The sequence below is a fragment of the Polypterus senegalus genome, chromosome 4, assembly GCF_016835505.1.
Source record: "Polypterus senegalus isolate Bchr_013 chromosome 4, ASM1683550v1, whole genome shotgun sequence".
NCBI lineage: Eukaryota > Metazoa > Chordata > Cladistia > Polypteriformes > Polypteridae > Polypterus > Polypterus senegalus.
The window spans coordinates 210,613,080-210,639,209 of record NC_053157.1 but is presented as its reverse complement, the minus strand read 5'-3'; the positions used below and the strand labels follow the sequence as shown (position 1 = coordinate 210,639,209).

Below are 26,130 nucleotides of genomic sequence, written 5' to 3'. Positions count from 1 at the left end.
AAAGGAATCAATTTATTGTAGGTTGTTTGTAATTTAACAATTCTCTTAATAGTTGTTACTTTGCTACATTATTTTCCTTTATTGTTACTTAAGATTTCATTATTTTTTATGTTTTCTTTGTATTTGTTAAATGTTTCATCTTTGTTAACTATATTCCTCTTTGTCTAATTGCACCTGAGCCCAGGGGGGTGGGCCCTCTGTATAAGGACAGTTAGCTTAGACTGGCCATTCTAAAAACCTTTCTGGCTCCAGTTTTGTCACTGGGACTTTTGAGTGCCTTAGCCTCTCTACTTGTGGTTGCCTACTTCAGAGTTTCTAATACAGCTTGCTTTGCTAGAGAATATTCATTTATTGCAAAGTTTAGGTCTTGATTTCGCATTGGGGCTTTAACCATTTTGTAATAGTTTAGGTGTATTTGCATTAGGATTCAATTCTTTGAATTTTGACCATTTTATCAGACAATGGTATTAGATGCATAATGCATCTTGTACTTGTTACTGAAAATGATTTTGCTTCTTTAAAAACTTACTGAAGCAGCAATTCAGTTTATTTTTCTTTTCCTCAAGGTATTCTTATTTATCCTCCCCTTATTAATTTAGAAATTAGTTTTAATTGAGAAGTGTAAATCCTTAGTAATTTCTGGGTTGCTGGCGTAAATTTGTTAACTATTTTCAGATGATTAATTCCTTGCTTAATTAGCCATTTTGCTAATAAAATCTCGTTAATTAAACAATTATCCATGTCAGGTGGTCTACGATTATTACCACAGTTTGCAGTCTTTTATTCATCTTCCCATTCATGACAAGTGAAGTACTGAATCACCTGCCTAAAATTACTTTTCTCTGCCTGTTCTTGTAGGGTTTTTCATTTTAAAATCAAGTACTGCCAAAGGGTGACACACCTACATTTACAACCATCATAAGTGTTCTATGGGAAACCATACGGGAACACACACCGTCACATGATGGCATAAAGAAAAGATCAGCTCCGGAGGCTAATGCACCAAAAGACATGCTGTAATGTAAAAATATAAAGAAAATGTCATGCCTGGTAAAATACAACTTACAAACATATTGTTACACAAAAACAAAACTAGAGCATGAGGGCCTTAACATTGACGTGTGATGTAAATGGCTGCAGTCTTTTTGGACTTATTTTTGTGAGGGTGTTGTTCATATCTTCACAAATAAATAACGCCTGAGGCATTAGCAGTTTGAAGCTGAATGTGACTATGGTCTGAAATAAATGCACACTTAAAATCAAACTATAGTAATCATGTGTTGAGTGAGGTTTGAGTACAAATGTACATGACAAATGTAGGTTTGTTTTATTGAAAGAACCAAAATTTACAGTGCAATTTTGGCCAGTCAGAATTCAAGAAATAAACTTCTGAAAGGAAGTAGTGCCTTACACAAAATTGCAGTTAAAATAGTAAAGATGAGACATGTCCTAAAGTCTCTGATTAGCTCTGTCAAGAGAGTAGCCAGGTTTCATTAAAAACAGTGACACACTACTCAGTTTCTAGTAGGAGGGCCTGTCAGATCTAACATCTGCAGTTGCTGGATTTTGTCACCTTGAGGAAGTCAGATTTCATGTCTACACTCTTAAAAAATAACAGATCTGTAATTGCCTTTCCTGGGTTCTCCCTGCGTGAAGTTTGCATGTTCTCCCCGTGTCTGTGTGGGGTGCTCCGGGTGCTCCGGTTTCCTCCCACAGTCCAGAGACATGCAGATTAGGTGCATTGGCGATCCTAAATTGTCCCTAGTGTGTGCTTGGTGTGCGTGTGTGTGTGAATGTGTGTCCTGCGGTGGGATGGCGCCCTGCCTGGGAATTTGTTCCTGCCTTGCACCCTGTGTTAGCTGGGATTGGCTCCTGCAGACCCCTGTGACCTTGTAGTTAGGATATAGCGGGTTGGATAATGACTGACAGACTGACTAATGGCACTTTATGGTTCTTTACAGGGTTGTGTGGTTCTTCATAGACCCATTACTTGACAAAGCACCATTTAATTCCGGGAAGGATTCTTGGCAAACAAAGGTGGTTCTTTCTGCTTTATAAACTACCTATTATGTAGAAAAAAATTTAAAAAATGAAATCTTTAATGTATGGTTGGCTCCTGGAGGATACTAACCAGATTAAGAAAACTTGGACTTAGTCTGTGGTATTGTATGCAGAAAAGGTCCTTTTAAAATCAAAGTATTTCACAAATCTGTTACCATCTATTTATGTTTATTTACTGCATGAAGTTTGTTGATCTAAATAAATAAATGGTTCATTCTCGAACCTTCATGTGGACATGTCTTTTGTGAACCAAAAAATGGTTCCCCTATGGCATTGCTCTGAAAAACCACTCTGGCACCTTTAATTTCAAGAGTGTAGGAATCATAAGGAAAGACAAGTTCCACAAATGGCTTACAACTTCTCAGCCCAGTTTCACATGTCCTTGCTATTGCAAGCTTTCTGCATTGAGACTGAAAATTGACGTGCCGCCTGTCAGGTTTGAAGACTGTATTAATGTTTTCCAGGTATGGAGAGTTCAGCCACAGTCTCTGCCCATTTTCCCTTTTTTCCATTCTGTTGTGGAATGAAAACACGAGACATCAGGCGGATGTGCCTTGTTTTGTTTAAGTTGTCCTCAATATCTGCTTTCTTCTTCTCCTGGAAGTCACATTGTATGCATTGTACTTCCAGGTGAGCAACTGTTGGTTTTCAGTACACGCACAACCCAACGCCTGCACCTTAGGACAGGGGTCTTAAAGAGTGAGTCACAGAGAATGTCAAACTAAATGAATGATGGTCCTCTAAGAATGTCGCAACTGTTCAGGACTCATTATGATTATGTAAATTAAGTCTGTGAATGAAAATCGCTGGAAACGTCGGATAGTGTGACAGGGCCTTCAGCAAATGGCAGGAGGTTGGTGCATCGAGTGTCTGTGTTCTTGTGCAATAATGGCCAGTTTGTCATTAGCATAATGCAACGGTCACAGAGTACCGTGTAAGAATTTGATTTTAATGTGTTAAATTACAGGAACAATGTAAACCAGAAAAGGAAAAGATGGAAGACAATAACTGAAATGATAATATACATAGGGAGGTGTGTCACCTCTATATAGGACATGGAAGTCCTGCATTGTACTGGCTTTTATTTATTTGGTTTTACTAATGTAGTTGAGTATTTGGATCGCATTTTCAGCTCATCACTGCTGAGTTTTGGGCCAGTCACCAGTGTCTAAGGAATTCTAATGTTCCCTTCTACATCTCATATTTTTTCTAGTTCTTTTCTGTCTTTGTGGTCTGGTTTTCGTGGTTTGTTTATTGAATGCAACTTAGAAATTGATTTCCTATAAAGCAGGTGACCATGTTCTCCATTGAAGTTGCATCTATACTCTTTTAATCAGCTACTTCAAGGACACACACAGTAGTAATTTGATAAACCCAAATTTATGTTAAGTGTTCTTTGTCTAACACTCTAACGTATACCAAAAAAGTCACCCTGGGTAAAAAATCACAATAATAATTTTGTCAAGCCTCCTTAGCCATTTCAAGACCGCAGTGGGCAACCATGTCAGTTACCCAATGCTAGTGTTTGAGCTTATGACAGGATATCTGATTGCACTGATATTGTACAAACTATTATATATTTTTCATACAGTAGTAAAAGGGGATATGTGTCCGGTATTTAAAATGTCTATTACATATAGCTTAAAATCCACTTCTTGGTCACAGTGGGCCAGAAGTTATGTCAGCAGCACCGATTTTATCAGAGTCCTTCACAACAAACGCAACACCCCTATCACTGGCAACGTGGGGACTAAAAAGAACACGGACATGGGGAGAAAGTGCAAACTCCACTGCGGTAACAAAGAGATGTGGGATTAAGAACCAGGCTTCTACATCTGTGAGGCGCACAGCAAAATCCTCATTGTTACTCAAACTAACTTTTAAAGTGTACAGATATGGAATGTGTGGTCCTACATACACCTTTAAAGTGTTATTTTAAGACTGGCAATTTTGCTGTATTCCAGTTCACCACCAAGCGGTTCTGTTTTTATATCGTCAGTATTTTACAGATTATGCAAATCTGACAATAAATTCTGCAGCAATCCTATATAAACTGTGACGAGAAAGCAGCATTTACTTTGATGTGGCTTTTGTGTTATTACCCTCACAAAAGTGGAAAGCAAAGCACATATTGTACTCACAAAGAAGGACAAAACAAAGAGGAAAACAAGATGAGGAAAGAATGGAGAATTGCCAAAGCAGATATGAACACGAAAACTATCTACAAAATCACTAAAAAAGAAAAATGATTGAGGAGAGGCCATCCATGGCATGAAGACAGCATTTCCAGGACACTCCACTGGGCGTAGAGCTTGTGTGGGCTGAGCTGCTCACCAGTGATGAGGATAAATAAATGGAGGTTCCCACCTCCTACTTGAACATAAATGCTAAGGGGCACGATGCTGGCATGCCAAGTGCCTCCTTCAACCCTGCATGGCTTTCTTTTCTATTTGTGTTTGTGTGTTTTTATACAACAGTTAGCTTCACACATGTCTAGAGGCAACTCTCATTGTTTCCTCAAGCATTTGGGGGTTCGCAGTCCTTATGTGAAAGTGTAGTATATTCTGGTGCGCCTTTGTTTTCCCAGTAAATTCAGAAAGTGACTTATCTCATTACACCTTCTTAAATGATTCTCTTTTTTTCTGCTCAGCAAAAATGATACAAGGGGTAATTTTCACTATGATGGATGTGAAAAATAACTTTGTGTAAACTGTTGTGTGAGCAAATACAGTTATAAATAATAAAAAAGTGAGGAGTATTTATGCCACAATCATACAGAAAAGAGGCTGAATGGATGCTGCCCTTTTTTTGCAAATGCGAACGGTTAGCTTGTCCTGCAGTGAGAAAATGAGACAAAGCCCCATCAGAGAAATGAGCAAATACACAAGAGAGAGAAGAGTCAAAACGTTTAAATGATAGAGCAGTCTGAAGTGGTATGTTAATACAACAAAATGAATAAAAGAAATATTTGAATTGGTGAAATGCAAATAGCCAAGTTGACAGAATTAACAATGAACACAAACACAAAACACACACACATACAAACTAAAAAGAAGTAAACAAAATGAGAATCCAGCAAAAACAGAATGCAACTGAATAAAGAGACTCATTTCATATTTATTTTTAAAATCAGATTTACAGATAAACAAATTTAAAAAAAAGAACATACACAACCCCAAACAAGTAATGAAAAATACTATAATTTAAATTTTGAATTAGTACAAGTGAATAAAAACATAAATAAAAAAGCAAATATACAGGTCTACATTTAATAAAACAATTAAAGAAATTATAAAAATTAAGAAACAATCACAAATCAGTGAGAAATGCAAATGGGAAATACACTGAGCAAGTACAATACATTTTAAATATATAGAACTAATTATAAACGAATAAGTAAACAAAAAACAAACAATAAATAAATATACATTGTAAATACATACATAAATGCCTTTAAAAGGCAGGAAAATCGCAAATATTTCCAAAACAAACATAAACACCTAGTCATGTTAAAATGAAAAAATAAAGAAATTTGAAAATGAAAAACATTCAAGAGCAATTCAGAGACTGATGAATAAAACGGCGAGTAAAGCCTTTTAAACGCTCTAACTCAGATAAATAGCAAGGTTTAAAAAAAATAAAAGGAATTAAAACAATTCCTTCAAACAAACATCTGAGACTGTTAAAAATAAGCACATCTTTCAATAATCACCAAAAGAAAAATACAACTGCAAGAAACAAAGCAATACAAACACTTGCTTAAAAAAATTAAAAATGAAAATAAAAAACAAACGTATTCAAGGAAACAATTTCCACGGCTACAAAATGACTTAACTTAGTAGAAGAAACAAATATAATAAAGGAAACATTCAAATCAAACAAATACGTAACAAATATTTCTCTAAATAAATAGCAATAATTAAACAAAATAATTTTAATGAACACACCACACATTATATATCTATATTTATACATAACTGATATATATATATATATATATATATATATATATATATATATATATATATATATATATATATATATATATATATATATATATATATATATATAAAAAGAAAAACACAATAGTAAAGATTCTAAAAACAGTTAAATACTAGATATAAAGTTTAAAAAATGTAACTATATAAAAATAGCTAAACAGGTTCTCTGCCAAACAAATAGATTAAACTAATAAAAGATTCAGTAAAAGGGAAGTGAAAAAATATATTTTAAAAAGGGATAAATATTTCCGAAACGGGCAGAATGTTAACCAATGCTATTAAACGTACACACTTTCCATAGTCCTACATATGTAGAATAAGCCATTCTTACAATTAAGGCGCAGTCTAACGTTGTCAAGCTACATCCATAAGTACTGTATATACTGTACAGATAGTGTGTGTGTGTGCGCGCGCGTTTGTATGGATATTTCCGCACATACGCACACATCTGATTAAGTGAACATGCCCCATAAACACACCCATAATTTAAGATGCATAATATAATAAGCCCTGTCGGCAACATGTAAGGGGTGCAAATGAAATACCCAAAAGACATAACTGAACATGATAAATAAATCCTAAAGAAACCGATGGCACATTTTGCAAAACAAAAAATCAATCGGTAAAAGTACCACCGGCTTACAAATAAAATTCAAAAACACAACGGCAGTTCGTTACTAAACGAATAATCAGTTCTGGGCACAGCCAATGCTGACGATCGAAAACGGAGAACGCGGACCAGCGTGTGCTCTCTGGTGGTCCTCTGATCGGCGTTGAAGAGGCAGGTGCACTTTGCTGAGCCATGTAATGCGCAGATCATCGTCGCTGTTTTCTTTCTTTTTAATATAAGAAGCCCGGGGTGCAGCAGACGAGAGAGTTTCGTTATTACGAAGCAGTGAATGTTAACTTTTAACGTGATTACAGCTTTGTACTTAAGTAAATGATAAAAAATGCGAAAACAAGAAATAAAAGGAGAGCTTCTAGACAGTTTAGAAAACACTTGGCTCTGTCTTACTTACAGTATTTGACGACAGCGTCTAAGGATCCTAAAAATGTGAAGTTTAACTTGGTAGAAAGGCGTTACTTGGGTACATGCAATATCATTAGAATGACCAGCCAAGGAAAGTCCAGCACGGAGACATACAAAACCCCTGCACTGAATCTAGTAGAATTTTCAGTGTACGACGTACATTTTTCGTTCTCGATAATCGTTTGATGGTAGTACACAGTACTGTAATACATCCGCAAGGCGGCAATGTAGGGCAGTGAGAAAAAAAACAAAGATAAACCTTTAAAGAGCGCGCGCGCGAGAGTGTGTGTGTATATGACAGAGAGAGAGAGAGAGAGAGAGAGAGAGAGAGCATCCATGTCTTCCATTTATTCGGACTGCAGCTGGTTTTCAGGGTGTCCATAATCAATATCATAAGGGGCAGACAGTGTGATGTAGTGGCTAAGGCAAGCTCGTATGGCAGCTGCAAAAAATGTACAGTGTGTGGAACAATTGTGCTGTATCTTGATCTTAAGTTGTGCGTTGCCTTAGTTAACGGCGCCAGCCAATTATACATTTTTATTATTATGATGATGATAGTGTTGTCTTTGTCGTTGTAACCTGCTTTAATCTTGTAAACTGGTGATTTAAGCTGCTAACAGAATGTATATTTGTTGCTTTCTTATTTTCTTTGAAGGTAATGGTGTCACTTTGAACATTTTAAAACCGTTACAGTTTGCGCGGTTTTAATAATATCATTAACATTAACAGCAGAAGTTAGTAAATCATAAGAGCAAAAGAAAGGTTACACCTATATGTATAGTAAAACTGTCACTTTGAACATTTTAAAACTATCTCAGTTGTGCGCTGTCTGAATAACAGCATTGATATTAACAATAGTAGTTGGTAAATTACTGGAGAAAAAGAAAGGTAACCGTTACGTGAGTACTGGTAATTAATGTTCTCCGCAAATCTCCTTAATTTAATTTCCAGAAACAGGTACTGTAAATAAAGAGAAAAAATACACTTGACACTGATCATTTTATGACATCCTAACGATAAAATGATTAGTGAATATTCAAAGATAATTCACTTCGTTAAGTGGATTTTGAAAGTGATGACTCTGAAAGATACCATTTGAAGCATGGCGGTATAGATGTGCACCTGCCTCCCTTCTAAAAATCAACACGGGCGTCTTTTCGGGGGTAAAAAGGAAAGTATGTCCTGAGCTTTTTTAAAAACCTCAGAGGTGGAGAGTCAAAGACTAGTTCGAGCCGCCGTTCATACACAATCTCCACTTGGCAATAATAATAATAATAATAATAATAATAATAATAATAATAATAATAATAATAATAAACCCTGTTGTCTCTTTAAATAAAAGATCAGCACCCTGCATTACACGTCTTAACTTGTAAAGATAACAGCTGTTTTGGCCATTATTTTCGCCACGTGTAGAAATCGTATAAATGCGTGCGAGTCCGCCTCTTGTCGCGCATCCCGACGGTGACGCATTTCGCTCCTGCGCGCGCTCCTGAGGATTTCCTCAGATGCGGTTACCTGTTAAGGTGCACAGGCTTCGCAAACCCCTACGTGATGAATGTCGCGTCCCTTTCCGCGCCGAGGAGGGGGACTCTAGAACTGCTGTGTGCTCTTTCGGGAGACCTTTATCATTACTGTTCTCTAGTTTACGCGTATTTCTCTGTAAAGTTTCTTTTTCTGATAAGCCATGGGAGATCTACATAGTATCCTATGCTTTGTATTTTCCCTTCTCTTTAATTTTCTTCTTCATCCTTATTTCGCTCCCCTGTTCTCCACCACCTTCTACATGTCTTTTCGACACTATTTATTTGGCTCACATGGCATTTCCTACTTTCACTTATCTAATGTTCACCTATTGCCAACTTTTCCTCTCTATTCTTCATCACCTGCCACACATCCCTCCCAACACCACTTGCCCCACTCCCCCCGTTAGTCTCCCCTCTCTCTCTCTCTCTCGATTTGGGCCAGAATCCAGTTCTCGCACGCTCCAGCGCCCGGCCCGTTCAGACTTTTCACCCCGCCTCCCAGCTCCTGGAGTGGGGGGAGAACTGCCCCGGAGCCTGGCCGCTTGCCTACCGCGCAGCCTCTGCTATATAAACACACAGTGGAGTCTGCCTCACATTGAGAGACTGTGTGTGAAAAAGAGAGAGAGAGAGAGGAGAGAGAGAGAGAGGGTGAGTGAGTGAGTGAGAGAGTGAGAGAGAGAGAGAGAGAAGAACGGTTTAACTTTCTGCATTCGCAAAAATTCAAACACTGGCACTGCACAACTCAGGGCAAGCAACAAGGCATTTACGCTAAATCTTTACTACTGTACTATATGCATATGCAATCGATCAAACGATAGTTTTTTCTGTTTACTTTACTTTTTTAATGCATCTTGGGAGAAGATTTTTTATTTGATTTTTAAATTCCCGAGGAAGAATTTCAGAATTGATATAGATTTCATATATAAACTTTCCTAAACTTTTTAAATGACAAGTAGTTTAATTTAATAAATTCAGATATTATACACCAAAATCAATCTTACTTAATATATGCTTAACTAAAAGAGGGTACACATTAGATTTCTCAGATATATGAAATACTTGCATGTTTATTTAAACCGAATTCCTAAATAAACTACAGAAGATGCACTCACTAGTGATTTACCATCAAAGACAGTTCTTATTGTATTTTAAGTCTACGTAAAAAGAATTTCGGATTTAAATTAGATCTCTTTTACAAATACACATACAAATGTATTTTCTCCAATATAAAGAGAACTTTTAAATAGTCCAAACTGGCCTATATATTTTGATTTTTAATATGAAGGATGCAGAATTCAAGATGAGTGATTAGTATATTGGTTTATATTTACTTACTTTTTTCCTAAACAAATATTTAGAGGTGCATTTTTTTCCCATTTTAACAAGAAGATTTACAAAAGGGATTTCTTCATCACCGTCATCATGATCTTTGAGAGTTTTGACCTGGTTTCTGCCCTGGCTACCATCGCTGCCTGCATTGTCTCCATGGCTCTACTCCTTGCCGTGTCACAGCAGTTGTGGCAACTCCGATGGACAGCCACCCGGGACAAAAACTGCAAGCTGCCAATTCCTAAGGGATCAATGGGATTCCCCATCATTGGCGAGACATGTCACTGGTTTTTCCAGGTAAGCCACCATCCCGTGTATAATCCTTCTCCGATCGCTCAACCCCATACTTGATGTGCATGACTTGCATGTTCTCCTCTTCACGTGCTGTCTACTTCGGAAGTTCTATTCAATCCGAAAACAGGTTGCCTTAGCGCCCAACACATTATATTCTCCTGATTGTTATTCTGTACAATGCATAATTGCTCGGACTCCTCGACTCGCTTGATGTTAGTGAAACTTCTCGAACCTTCGCTGTCCAGGCAGGCAGATATCCACACTTCGTACTCGGGGTGCATGAGTGAGTACAAATTAGGGTGCTTGCTGCAACCAACTGGCATCAACATTTTAGAAGACTGCTTTCCTCGGATTGTCCCTAAACTACTGACCGTCCGTTTTCTCATTATATCTAAAGCTGCCCTTCTGTCCAACGGAATCTCCCACTGAGCCCCTGCCACTACGAAGAGCTCTATTTGATTCTGTTACGTTAAATGTTTCCCGTTGGCCCGTCTGCCCGTAGCGTTTACTGTTGTTCCGCTTGCCTGCCCAGCTCGTCCCCGACGTCGGTCTGATCGGACAGCTCCCGCGCACCTGTCTCACCGCCCCACATACAAAATGTACTCACTGATCATTATTCTCACTTTCACGCTTGCCTTCTCGACTAAAAGCGCATTCGCATTGGTATTCTTATTCTTTCCCGAGCTAATTATTTGCCTTTTCTTTCCCACTTTGATCGCAGAGCTCCCGCGTGTGTGGTGTTCGTATTCCGCTCTCAAATCCTTGACAATTAGGTTCAGTGCGCTGTTGCTTCCCGGTTTGTTCAGCTCTGGCCGCTCGTCCCTGTGTGTCCAGTGCGTCGATTGTGCTGTTTTCTCGAATCGTTAGCTCTCCGCGCTTTTCTCTGCCAGGGACGCTCCGCGCTCTCCAACGTGAATGAAGCGAGAGCTGCACCGCTCAGTGAACTGGAGCTCTTTGAGGAGATCCGGCGGCACTGCAAGCTGCGCACTACTCTCAAAACATAGAGCCTTCACGCAGACGAAAACGTCTGGAGGCATACTTGAGCATCGGGAGGTCACTCAATAGCTAGGCTTTTTTTTGCTACAAAAGGCAATCATGCTTTACTGCACGATCAATTCTTTTCAAATTGTGTATAAGAACGAAGGAGCACGCTAGGAACAATCTTCTGATGGAATTGCCTCGAATCCGTTTTTAAAAAATATGAAATACTTTCCAATGCATTAGTTTTAAAATTAGAAGACACATCGATATGTTTAAAAACGTGAGTAAATTCAGGCAAATAACCCCCGAAACTTCACAGGAGTGTATTAATGTTCATAATTTACAGCAGTATTTTAAATATAATATAAATATAATATAACGTCGACCTGCTACAAAGTTAGCTTATCAGGCACATTATTATTGTGCTGAACAACTGGCCTTTGACATTCGCAAAATCGTGTTTCTGAAAGACCAGTTTCTGGATCCTGATCCCTCCTTTGCCCAGGGTTTCTACCCTTTTCTATCCCCGACAAAAAAACTCCTCAACGAATTCACCTGGGTCACGGAGGGGGGCGTGGTATCCCCTTACAGTCCAAAGAGGTGCGATTAGTCGGCTAGAGGAATAGATCAACCAAAGCAAACTGTTTCGAAGTGAGCGGATGAGTGTGTCGTCCAACCGGCTAGGCGTTCCGTACAGCCCGGGTTTAGTCTTGTAGCGTGCGCTATCGATATGCGGGCACATGTAATATATATATATATATATATATATATATATATATATATATATATATATATATATATATATATATATATATACAGTATATCATTCGGAAGTTGTATTTGTATTTCGGGATTTTGACGTGCATGGAAACATGATTCATAGTCCTTGTTAAATGCGCTGTCAGTCCTTTTGCTTGCCTTGTTCGGCTCCCTATTCGTTGTGTTAATCACACACAGCACAAGAACAGAAAGATGTGCAAGACTTTCAAGACCCGTTAATGGAGTGAGTGACACAATGTGACGTTATGAATGGAAAAAAAATATCATCATTTAATCATTTTTGAGCATGAGCACTGTAAACCTTTATCTAAATGTTACTATGAAGTTTGTCCTGTAGGTTTCAAACATGGCAAATTCTTGTCCAAGGTGCTAAATCGCATTCTAAGCCTGAGCTCTTGTAGCAGAGAACGCATACACAGAACAAGTTCTTTTTCATTATTTTGTTACACCATTTTTTCAGGTTAGAGCTGCAAGAAAGGCAGATGTAGAAATGTACTGGATTTACTTTGAAGATCATTCTAGGTGCTTATGTTCTGAAGGGAAATGGAAATGAGTTCATATATCGGACAAGTTTCCCTCTCTAACTTAGCAGATTAAGAGCTGTAAGAAGGTGCTAGAAAGTGCATGAGGTTCATCTGAAAATGCACTGCAAATTGATCCTCTGTGAACTTGAAAAAAACCAAATGATAAATAAAATTAATTAGTATTATCTATAAATGATACCAGTGGGTGTCTAATAAACCGCAGGTTGTATATATTTATAATGCGCAAAATGTCCAGCAGCTGAAATGGTCTGGAGCAAAATACAGATAACATAAATCACCCTTCTCCAATATTTTGATCACTCCCAATTTCACAAAATGCTAAAATATTTTGGGCAGCAAAGTTGAATGGATGACAGAATTCAGACAGCTTGCATTCACACAATGAAGAGTATCAAAGGCGACTCCACAATTCCAAATGTGATTTCCGCTCTGGACTTTCTGACCAAACTGTCACGCTCATTGCCAGTTTTTCGATGAAGGTCAGAGGGCTGTGCCGCTTGAGCTTCCATTAATGCAGTGTTTTGCAATGCAAGGGTGTTGCTTCTTTTCCACTGGCTGGGAACCTATGCCTTCTGGTTCTGTGACGCACTCCCAGTGACCTCTGTTTTGTATCTGGTGTGCACATGGCAGGCATGTTCAGCTGAGGGTTTTCTACTTAAAACAAAGCAGACTAGTTCAGAAATGTGCATTTGACGTTTGGTGTTCTGGTTGTTGGGCGAGTATCCCTTGCTGGGTGGGACCCCACTTTGAATGGAGGAAAAGCCTATAACTTTTACTTCAAATATGCTTTTTTAATGGATTCCTTTGCAAGGCACTTTTTTGTTTTTGAACTTAACACAATTGAAAACCATGAAAAAACATACATCTGTGATAAAACACTGAGATCTTCAAGCAGTCCTTTATCCTAGTTGAACTTAACACCTTAAAAACTATTTGCGCTATTTAATGCTGCAGCAGCCACTGTGCTGCTTGGGTCATATTACCATTTGGTCTCTCTGTCACAGAAGCTACCCCGCCACCCACCATCCTCCTGATATCATCATGCCCGTGTGTGAATATGTTGAAGAAGTATTTAGAAATTCAGAAAATGTTTAGATTTTGATCTTCTTCACCTGATGGGTCTATTAGTTCTTTAGTTATTAGACAATCTATCACTTGGAATTTATGTGACACCGCACTATAACATTTTTCTTAGCCTCAAATCTCAGTCAAAGGCTCCTGCTGTGTGGCTGGTAGGCGTTGTGCTTAATTTAGCACTGTGGACAACTTCCAGATCTTAATTGCAAACATCAGGCAGCCACGGTCCATTAGGAGGTTACCTAACCTTTGTCCTCTTGGTGAGCAGTTGATTGACTGCCAGACAAATCCTCAAGCTGTTGTTACATGGTGCTGAGAGGCACTGGTTCACTTAACTATGCCATTTTAACAACTTTCTTTCTTTCTTTCTTTCTTTCTTTCTTTCTTTCTTTCTTTCTTTCTTTCTTTCTTTCTTTCTTTCATTGGAATTCAGTTTTAAAATATGAAGTAAATTAACTTACCGAGAGCATGATTTTTGTCAGAAAATTGCATCAGTTCATTCTGTTGCTGAACTCACCTAATCCATTTCAGGGTCAAGGGGCATCAGAACCTACCCCAGCTGAATCGAACCCAACACAGGAGTAGACTTTGAATAATGTACACATATGGGGCCACACATATCTATAGACTGGGGGAGAAAAACTGGAGAACAGGGTGAAAAGCTATGCAGACGTGGAGAGAATGTGCAAACTCCAAATCTGCAATAAGAAGGCTAGAATTCCAACTCAGGCTCCTTTCACTGTGAAGCTACAGGTTTAACCTCCTCACCACCCTAAAAATCTCAATCTTACGTAGAATAAAACTATCTGAAGAGCATCACTAGCTTTTTCAAACTCATTGGTTTATCAACAGTGAACTTATCTTGGTGGAGCTGGATACAAGGTAGCCTGCAGTCCTGAATGGGGTACTAGAGCATCACTGGACACACTTGTACATACTGTATAGCTGCAATGTCAGAAGTGGACAACAGTTTAAGCTGTGCACCCCATCAGGTGTTTCTGTCTTTTTCATGTCACCACCAGATTAAGTCATTCTAACTTAAGCATTCTGAGCATTGGAAAGGTGCTATATAAATACAAGGTATTATTATTATTATTATTAATAAACTAACCTAAACTTTGAGTTACCATTTACGTAGTTTAAAGTAAACACTTTTTGGGGAAACACAGGATCTTCTGTAAAAGGCCCACTTAAACTGAGGACAAATTTTGAAAATTCATGCAAGTAGTGCTGTTCATCTCATTCTTACTATATTAAGTTATCAAAACTGATTCAATAATAAGGTATTGAATTTAATCTTATAATTTAACTTTAAAGGGGATAGTACAATCAATAAATCGATGAAAATGGCTAACTTTCCTTCATTCTGATAAAATACACCTAAAATATGAAATCCAGCTTTTTTCCTAGATGGCAAACTAATTATTTGCCAATAAATAGACACCTTCAATCAATCAACTGAGGTTTATAATCCAATTTGTTTCAATCACACTAAGTAAACATGACATAATTAATTAGTTAATTTCTTTCTTGAATGCAGTCTGGTGGTTTATCTGTAAGGCACAGTTCAGTCAATCAATTAATTGAGTTCTATAGTTTTAACTATTTCATTCCTACTAAATAAAATTGACATTATTAAGCAATTAATTGTTTTTTTCAATCAATCAATTAATTGGTCAATCAAAACTGTCTCATTTTTTTCTTAAATGTATTGTGGTGATTATCTGTATAGGGCACACAATCAATCAATCATTTCATTCTATCCACATGAAGTTAAACTCTTTCTTTCTTTCTTTCTTTCTTTCTTTCTTTCTTTCTTTCTTTCTACTGACAACCACAGATCCGTGGAATGAATTACTGTGTAGTCTGGTAGACAGTAGTATTTTAAAGACCTTCAAAACTCAACTCAATGTTATTTTAGATAAATGTAGTCAACATGATTGGAATTCTTTTTCAAAATTGTTCTAATGTAGCGATTTACCTTTAAAGGACACAAGGTCTCATGTTTTAGTAGTAGAGCAACATGTCCAGAGATGTAGGACTCCACTTGCAAACTGTCAGTTGATCCTGTTTTATATCTTTCTCCAAACTGGTTTTTCCTAAGCTTGGATGAATGCTTTTTTTGGACTGCTATCATTTCCTCAGAAGGTCTTACCTTTGCCACCCTTATCCCTGTCAGCTTGCCACCTGCTGTCCCCATGACTCTTAGAACTTTGTTGCTATTGTGTGCCATCAGCTCCTCACTTGATAAATGTCTCCTTTTGACCGCTGGTGTAGATAAGGCCAGGTTACAAAATGTATTTGTTATGTGGTTATTTTCTGGTCTAGTTTGCAAAAGTCTTTAAAGGCAAATATATGCTGAAATTGAATATGTCATTATTTATTTTCTAATTAATATTGACACAATCATATCTGGTCTACTGAGATATTTAAAGTTATGATCCAGACCCAAGTGAAAATATACTATGGGTGTTTTCATACAGTATGAAGTAAGTGATTTGCAATTATTTGTGAAGACTGTTTTATAGCTTACATTCTATATTATTTTAAAGAGGTAGAAGGAGCTATATAAAATAAAACCACACCATTAGAGGTTTGGTGCATCAAGTTTCAAGTGTCTTGTTTTCCTCTCCCACCAACCTAATCCAGCGGTCTGCTCACTGACATTCCTTACATCCAGACCTTTGATGTGTGCATTTCACTGGGCTGTCAGATGGACTGCCATGCTTCCATGGCTTTCACTCTTTCTGATGCATATGACACTACAAACAAAGGCATGCCACGATGCTCACAATGAGGTCATTTTGCGTTTGCCTTGAAAGTTTTTTCTGCTTTTGCATCTTCTCACGGGTAGATGAGACCCCCACTCAAGGAAGCGATGGGGGAAATTACCAAAAAAGCACTCCGTTGTTGTTGTTGTGATTTTTTTTCTCTCTCTCCTTTTTGTACTGGTGAGAAACCAAACACGGTAGGGGCTTGTGTCGCAGTAAATGTTCTGGACAAGGGGTGTCAATGAGCTTAAAAAGCTTTTCTTTTTTTGTGCTCTGGCCCTTCACACACATCCTCTTAAAGCCCTGTTGTTCCAATAGATGCACAGGATCTCATGGCGGTATGCTAATGCTTCTCCAGATATGAGCAGAATGGTCTGGAGAATTGTCTACAGACTGGATAAGAAGTTCAATTGCTGGCCAGGGGAAAGGGGGGCATTGGGAGGGGGTGACGGGATAAGGGGTTACAGCCTGGATACTGTTCGATGAACTGGCAGGCTGCCTGCTGAGAGACTGTTTAACAAAAACCATCTCGGCAGGGGTGCAGGGCAGCCGGTGAGCCCCCCTCCACCACCCGGCAGCGCAGGCCACGGGTGCCCATGCCGATCATGAGGCCACAAAACATTACCCTTGCAAGATGTCAGTCCCAAAGGCATGAAGGGGTGGGGGCGCTGGGGTGAATTTGAAATATAGCTTTCTTTACATGATTGACGAGATTAGGAATGGCCTGGCACAATGCTCCAGTGCCCCTCTGTTCACCTCAGACAAGTGATGTCTTTCATCGGTGGCATGACTTGGCACCACTTCTGGTGTTTCCACAAGGATGAATATGCATGCAGACTTAACAAGGATAATCTCACTCTAGAGGGCCCTTCCAGGTCAGAGCTTAGCACTTTTGCCTTTCTCTTTCTTGCTTGTTTTTTCTGGAAACATCTCGCTTTCCACACATACTGTTGACTCTTATATAGCTAAAAAGTTTCCACTACATATCCAACCATGAATTGGTGGGGGAAGTGCAATGAAAAAAAAATCAAATAAATATATAAATATAAACATGATGATACAAATAATTTTAATAACAAGCACAGATGTTGTACAGGCACTAATGAAAGTAATACACTTTGGACCACAGTCAGTACACAGCACAGTGTAAGCACACATAGCTTATTGCAGATAATTTATGTTTTCATTCCTCTGATCAGCACAAAACCTTCTCAATCATCAGAAGAGAAGTAGACGGTGTGTGTGGGCAGCATGATGGCGCAGTGTCACACTGCTGCAGAGACTTTGTATCTGTACTGGGTTTTGCATGCTTGTGGCTTTTCTCCAGGTACATAGTTATCATAAGACATCTTAAAAACATTCATTTTAGGTAGATTGGTGACAATAACTTAGGAGTGTGTGTGTGTGTGTGTGTGTGTTTGTGTGCAACCAGCAACAGATTGGTACTCATTTGGGGTTGTTTTCCATTTCATAGTCAAAAGATTCCAGATCCTTATGACCCAATAATGCAATGGATTAACTCTGAAAATGGGTGGAAGGATGGCTGTGCGTTCATATATACAGTACAAATATCTACATACAGTCATTGTACAAGTAACCCATAATTAGCATTTTTTCCTCCATAAGTTTATTCAATAGAATTCATGCAGGTTCACTTTATTTCCTTTGACATCTCTTTATCGCACTATAGTAAGTAACAAACGAAAAAAAAAACAACCTGCTACTTGGACCTCTTCTTGATGCTGCTAGTACAGCAAATGATTTGGCACTCTCATAATTAAATGACAGCGTAGCAAGGCTGGATCATGTTAGCCTTGGGACATTTGTACTGTCACTACAGAATGTCTCATATACAAAAACCAATGAATTTCATAGAGGTTAAATGATCAGTGTAGGCCTGGGTGTGACTGGCTGACAGTGTTGGTTGTAGCAAACTTCTCAAGCTCATTGAGAAGGATTTGGAAGGCATACAGCAACAAGAGCATCACAATATTGGCAGATTGGGCAACAGATGACTGCAGGATCTATGCCAATGATTTTCATCCTGAGTTTCTAGCTTATGCCTTGGAGCGTGATGTGAGGCATTTTTGATGGAGTTCATTAAGACATTGGCATTGATTGTCTATATCACTGAATGGGTCACTGCATTGGTGAAAACCTGTCATTCAGGGCTGATGACCACTAGCATCATACTTGACAATGACAGACAATGGTGCTGTCTGAATGACATTCTTGAGAAACGTGCTGCCAGAATAGTGAGTACTGTGGCAGGGAGTGACGTTGCTTAAGAAAACTGTTTGTTTCTTCTGCTTGTTAGAGGTAGTTTAAGTTTTGAGGCAGTATGCCAAGGAAATCATATCACTCAATGTACTACTTTTCAATGTAAGCCCTTCCTGAAAGCATTTTCTAAAAGTATAATTAAGAGAAACACAAATCTATGGCTTCCAAAGAATGCCTAGATGTACTCAATATTTCTTCTTGCCACTTTTCCAAAAAGAACATGTGTGGGATTATCCTAGCAGGCCAGTTACCATCCACACACCATTGCCTTTTGGAGCAACAGCTGCAAAATGCACAGATAGATAGTTGGATATACCATAAGACAACGTTTAGCATTTGTTTAAATTTGAACTGCAATATGGAGCAGCTTCTACACGATAGAAGTGAAAAATATGTGGAGACTTAGCATGATTGATGCCAGCTGTTTGATTCTTTGAAATGAGTTCTTCAAGTTGAACACAGAGACACAAATGTTATAATGATTTTCTACATACAGAACCAAAGACACGTGGAATAAGATAGCTGGCAGGATGATAGATAATACCACTACTGGGACATTCATATTTTGACTTGACATTTTTTAAAAAAGCTAGGTGACTAATGAGCTAGGTTGTGCTGAAGAGCTCTTATAAATCTCTGCACCTCAGTGCTTATCTGATGAAAACCTTCCACACATTTTCCACTTATGTTATTGATTTACCAAATTTTGAAATTATTTAATCAGTTACATGCCTTACTGATTTTTGTCCTAATTAAACCACTTCTTCTACATATTGTGTTTCTTAAAAACAAGGTGTAGCATGTGTTTGCCATTATAAATGGATACCCTTGATGAATATTAATATGGGATGACACCATACATATGAAAAATGTTGTCCTGTTTCATTTTATCATCCATTCATTGCAGAGTTTGACCACTATGGTATCATCACCTCCTATGTAATGGCAACGTTTTTCTCCAAAATTTTACCATCGGCTTATTAACTAGACTGACCCAATGCTGTCCCCATGTCCTTTGAGTAGCCATAACTTTTATGAGTTAGGGAGATCTTGGAACATATTAAAGACTTTCTAGCCCAGCAATGTCAAGAGGTCAACCCGTCAAACATAAAAACAGGTAAATGATTATCAGATATTTTAGCACTTACAATAAGAATCTGCCATGCTCAGAATGGATCATCTTTAGTAAAAGTGTACCAATTAACAATGAGGGGATTAATCATTGCTAAGAATTCTCTTAATGCTATTATGCAAAACTAATTAATAATGTTCATTCTTACAAGCTCAAACCAATGGCAATCATTATCCACTACTGGGTCGACGTCAACATTTGTCAGCTGCCATTTAGTCATACAAATAAGACTTCATAAGTGTTTCTGTGTGTGTTGTTATTTTCTTATAGGAAGAAATGGCTGCGCAGTGAAGTGGAATGAAGTAGTGTAGCATATCTTAGTGAATGAAAACACAATACAGAGTGTGTGAAGAGGTGTTTAATACTCAATAGACAAGGGATAACGAAAAAGAGAATCTTAGTGATTGTCACATTGATTTATGGAGCAAAGCAGACACAGAAAGGGAGTCAGATCACAGCACCCTCTAGTGGCTGGTGGCTCTTCCTCTGATAAGGCAATGCAATTTGAGCCACTTGTTCATTGCTCAGTTTTATACTGTACATGCTTAAAGCATATACTGTAAAAGTAAGATTTTCCATATTTTTTCATACTTAAAAATAGAAACCATATTGGCTTTAGCTATGAACTGTGACAAAATACCTGGCAGCTCAAAGCCAGACTTTTCCCTGCTGACCAGCAAACAAAAGGTCACATTACAGAAACCAGACATGTAAATGTGGATAACCCCTGAGCTTGAATCAAGCAGCTCTTTCAAAGTAATATATATAAAAAATTGAAAAATAATGTTGAAGAATGAAATGGTGGGGTCTGTTTCAGGAAAACGAAAAGATTCAAATCGTTTACTTGTTCCTCTCTAATATACCTATTAGAACTTATAGGCCCAATACTCAGTCTTTGAAAATACTTGTACTTCATGGGTAACACAAAGTGGAAATCTATTTTCACTTTTTTTGCATTTTATAATGGAAATGGCAGTGATAATATCAATACTGTCAAAAATGACTTTGATAACTGGCCATAATGACACTTCAACTAATATATTTTAAATAGGATTATAAGTTAGGGTAGCAAAATGGGTAATGTAGCTGCCTCATTGACCTTGCATCCTGTGGTCAAATATTGAGTCTGTGTATTATCTGTGTGTATTTTCCTTCATATACAGTACTCCAATACGAATTGGTGTGCAGGTTAATTTCATTTCAGACTCTAAACTGGTGCTGAAATGTATTGGTTCATTGTCCTGGGTTATCCTTATCTTTCACCCGTTGCTTCTAGGATTGGTGCCAGAACCCTGAAGTTCTTGACTGACAAATGTGTGTCTCAGAAAATTGCGTATTATGTTATAGTAGGCATACATTTCGAAAGGCCCCAAAGGTATATGAAACCACATCCGCTAAAACAGACAACTGAAGGAGGAAAATCATACAAGTAAAGAGTGTAGGCTACTACTACATATCCATTGAACATTTTATTTCTGTGAATGGTGACAGTAGATCAGCTCTGGGCTAAATTTAGCGTTAAACATATATCAGAGGAAGCCATAATCTTTACATACCTTATCTTTAGGCAGCCATATAAATAGCAACTCGAAGATTGCAGCATCAGTTTACCATTTCTTTGCCAATTATATATATATATATATATATATATATATATATATATATATATATATATATAAAGTAATAAAATGTCCATCTGTCTGGTGTCCATTCCTGGACATAATGTTAACCATGTGAACAAAGGCATGTGGCTGGTGTAAGACAGTAAACTGTGTGGTGTATGTCTGTACGTCTACGGTGTCCACAACAGGGCTGCAATGTCTAATAAAAAAAGGCAAAAAGACACACAAAGAAAGAGGGATGTAAGATATATTTGGTGAAAAGAGTCTGATAAATGCAAGATGAAATTGAAACAGATAGACCATTAAACCTGCTTTAATAAACAGGTGTTTCACTATGATAGTCATATAATAAACAATCTTGTATTTAAGAGAGGGTGGCACGGTGGCGCAGTGGGTAGCTAGGAGACCTGGATTCGCTTCCCGGGTCCTCCCTGCGCGGAGTTTGCATGTTCTCCCCGTGTCTGCGTGGGTTTCCTGCGGGTACTCCGGTTTCCTCCCACACTCCAAAGACATGCAAGTTAGGTGGATTGGCGATTCTAAATTGTCCTTAGTGTGTGCTTGGTGTGTGTGTGTGTGTGCGCCCTGTGGTGGGCTGGCACCCTGCTCATGGTTTGTTTCCTGCCTTGCACCCTGTGCTGGCTGGGATTGGCTCCAGCAGACCCCCGTGACCCCGTAGTTAGGATATAGCGGGTTGGATAATGGTTGGCTGGATGGATGGATGTATCTAAAAGTGCTTTTACATTTTCTGTTGTTTTTAATTATTTTTGTGGACTTTGTGAAGGCTGCTAAACAAGATCAATCAATTCATTGAGTGTAACTTAATTTTAGTTTTACGCAGAGTTAAAAACAGCATTTCCTTTATTATTTTACTAATGATGCAACTTTGGTAGTGTTTTTATATGGTATCCATATAACACCTGAAATTCATGTTGTTTTTCTTCAAAATTAAAAAATTCCCTACATCTTTGCTGGTGCTTGATTACTCTGTATTGTCTTCATGTAAAAACCTTTTTCTCATATACATTCTTTGACTCAAAAGCTATAAATTGTTTGATGCAACAAGTGGATTTTGTGTTGAAATATTTTGAATTTTGCTAAATGAAATGATCCTAAGCATTAATATATATATATAATTGAATTTCTGCCTGCTGCTCAATAATTCTTTAGCAGTTGATCATATCTCTCCACTCTGAATGCTCATTTTAATAATTAATAATAATTATTATTATTATTTATTACATTTATATAGTGTTTTATATTATATTTTATATTATATAAAGTACAATATATACATATATATGCAACATATACATGTAAAGTATACGTATGTGTATATATATGCACACATACACATATATGCACTCTATATGTATCTCTAATAAATCTTTAATTATATCAATCAAGAGGCATCTATATATAAAATGCTAACTTTGTTTGCCACTAAATTACTGACAAAAAACTGGGGCTACAACTTTGATCAAAAGTTTATAATGTGATGTGCACCGGTGAAGCACAAGATTTGGCTAATAGCAAACCTCACGAGGTTATCACAGTTTGCATCTTTCTTATGGCAAAATGCACAGGCAGACTAATCGAGTAGGTGGCATGGCAAAGAGAAAAAAAAAGAACAGTGACATCTGCTGAGCAGGAAGAAAATTGATTATGTGGTAGGAAGAAAAAGAATGACAGCTCCTGCATCCACTAAGCGTCAAGCACGTGCGGTGTGGCAAACTGTTGGTGCTTGGAAACTACTGGGGGTGCCAGTATCTTGATCTTTTACATCCTTACATCAATGTAATGCTGAAAAGCACTACTTACATCCATTACATCGGCAGTGTACTCACTGTAGGGCTGTACTTTTTCATCCATGAAAACAAAAGGATGTATGGCGAAAATGGAAATTTTCAGCTTACTCTATATATGAACCACCTTTATCCGAGGACCACAGGTCCATGTGTTGGCTAGCACTAGATGCCCTTAGAAGGTGTAATTAATCAGGGGCAAACACATAAAACCGCTGTTATTGCATGAAAAAGAACATCACTATTTGGTGTTGGGCTACAAAGGCTTACATGAAGAAACTGCTTGCAAAATGCCTCTGCGTCAAGTTTAATTCATTATACATGACTCAAACAGCTTAAACAAATACTTTCAAAAGAAATGTGTAGAAAGCTGAATTATTTAAATAAATGTTTATTTTGTTCTACTATTCATATTATAGAGCATATTTCCTTACCTATCTCTTATGTCTAAACACATATACACACACACATAGCATATATGTAAAGAGTGTGTATATGCAATTGATAGATGATAAAGGAGCTATATCATTAAAATAGATGGACGGACGGACAGATAGATAGTTAAGAAAGGCACTATACAAGATAGATAGATAGATAGATAGATAGATAGATAGATAGATAGATAGATAGATAGATAGATAGATAGATAGATAGATGGAGAATATGGGTATATTTATGAATTATTCAGAAAGGTCAAACATTATTGAAGAAATATTGCTCGGATCAACATAACATTCCCTGAAATGTCAGTTAAAGAAGTATACAGTGCATGTGGGCAGCATGGTGTTGCAGTGGTTTGCCTTGCTGTCATCAGTTCCAAAGACCCTAGACCACTCACTGTCTATTTGCAGTATGCCTGGTCTTCCTTCATCTGTGTGGATACTCTGGTTTTTCATCCTGCATCCCAAAAGTCATTTATGTTATTGTGGCTCTAATGTAACCTGAATTGAATAGCTGTGAGTGTTTGCTCCATGATGGACTGACATTCCATTCCAGTTGGTTCTTTCCTGCATCTGATGCTGTTAGCATCAGACTGTAAATTGGATTAAGTAGGTATATATATATATATATATATATATATATATACGAAAGAATACTTATAAATTTCAAATATTGAATGTTTTGTTTTGTGTGCTGAAGTGTGTCCATCTTTTAACACAGTAAGCAATACCAATATAATCATGAATAACTGAAACAGTAAATGTGCTACACACCTCCCATGATTTGTGTGAATCTGAAATATATTATTTAATAAACCTACGGAGGCACTCACTCAGCAGTAAGTGTTTACGTGCATCCTGTACATAAACCTCTTTGTTTAGATTTGAAAATCATTGCATAAATTTAAAAGGACTGCGTGAATCTGTTGTCAATCAGGTTTACTCTGTCTCACTTTACTTTGCAATGTAATTCAGCTCAATGCTGATGGTGCCATCACACCAGCCAGACACTGCACTCTTGGATAAGGATATGCAAAAGGGCATTTCTGAAGGTCACTGTAATTGTCAAATCTGACAGTGTATGTAGCTGGCATGTGGTCACTGTGCTGTTCTGATGGCTACTTTTGACGCCTGGTCACCCAGACTGGTGACCAGTGTAACTTAGTGAACTCTCCAGTCGGGGGTCGCTCTGCAATGTTCTGAATAAATAGAATTAAAGTGCTTTTTTTGTGGTAGTAATAAAAGAGTCATTTGTACAACATTTCCAGTGCAGCACAAAGACTACCTTTATGTGGTGGGAGTTTCAACCGGTGTCCAATTTATACAAAAATTTGTATTTTTAGTCTGTTTGGAAGCAGTCTGTGGAAAAAAGCAGTCCCCTTTATCGTGCCCCTTGTAAAATATCTGATAAATTTCTTAAAAAAAAAAAAGAGAGAAATAAAAGAACTATTGAAAGACATATCTTAACTCCGTCACTGCCAGGCTGCCTTGAGGTGGATAAAGTGCAGGCTGGAGTTTTTGAGAGATCGACCAGATTAATCAGGGCTTACCAGGAAACCTCAGGAGTAGCAGAAGCGTTTTAAAGCAAGTAAGCAGGACACACATTTTACACAAGTCTGGTGGCAGGTCTATGCTACAGCAAAATAACAGACCAATTCATGTAATATGGTCCTAGCTTGCATTGTGAAAAACTTTGAAACTAAAAACTATGTATGGCAACTCTATCTAAACAATCTGTTGGTCATTTGATTCCTTTTATTATATATCTTACATACAGCAGGTTGTCTATCACAGGTCACTTTATAAAACCCTAATTTAATACTTTTCTGTCTAATTGCCTTCCTGTATTCATTGTTGTGTTACCTTATCTGTGAAGTGCACCCTAATACAATACAGTGTGGAGTCATTTAAATACATGCTTTTTTTGAATATAATTATTTTCCAATTTAAAAGTGCACATTTCTAATTTGCACCCTTTATCCTCTGTTAGAATCTATCTATCGAAAGAGCGAATGAGTAAGTGTGTTTCTTTCCATATTTATTGTATGCTAATTTCATTGCTGTTATTTATAGTCTTTCTGTATATTTACACTAAATATTCCGTTTGTATCTTTTTGGTGTATAGTACATCTTCATTTGAGTTTAGCTATACGAGCAATACATATAGTAGAGGTCATGGCCTTAATGCATTTCTTTCTTCACATATTGTACATGTATATAATGTATGATCATTTATAACACTAGCCGGGGTGAATGGCCAGTTAGCTGTGACATTCTCTGCATTTCTAGAGCTTTCAATTAAAGCTGACACCCCAAGGACCTCCCAAGGCTTATTTTCTCTAAGAATGGTGACAAGGAAGTATGCAAAATGTAGAAATTTGAATGTTGTCGACCTGCTATATCTCAATGATAATACACGTTGACTTATATTATCAGGATCAGTACTTTGTAGTACTGTA

At 37.6% G+C, this 26,130-nt stretch overlaps 1 protein-coding gene and 1 long non-coding RNA gene across 2 annotated transcripts in view; one reads left to right on the top strand and one right to left on the bottom strand.

Moving 5' to 3' along the window:
* Positions 1–9,180, bottom strand: part of LOC120527943 — a 61,353-nt gene extending 52,173 nt beyond the window's left edge. The window contains exon 1 of the long non-coding RNA XR_005633441.1: positions 7,082–9,180. This is a non-coding gene — a long non-coding RNA (uncharacterized LOC120527943). The remainder of the gene's footprint in view (positions 1–7,081) is intronic.
* A 79-nt stretch (positions 9,181–9,259) lies between these two features.
* The window catches only part of LOC120527942 (cytochrome P450 26B1), a 61,423-nt gene continuing 44,552 nt past the window's right edge, over positions 9,260–26,130 (top strand). The window contains exon 1 of the mRNA XM_039751925.1: positions 9,260–10,244. Within this exon, the coding sequence (XP_039607859.1) occupies positions 10,041–10,244 (204 nt within the window). The 5' untranslated portion in view covers positions 9,260–10,040. The remainder of the gene's footprint in view (positions 10,245–26,130) is intronic.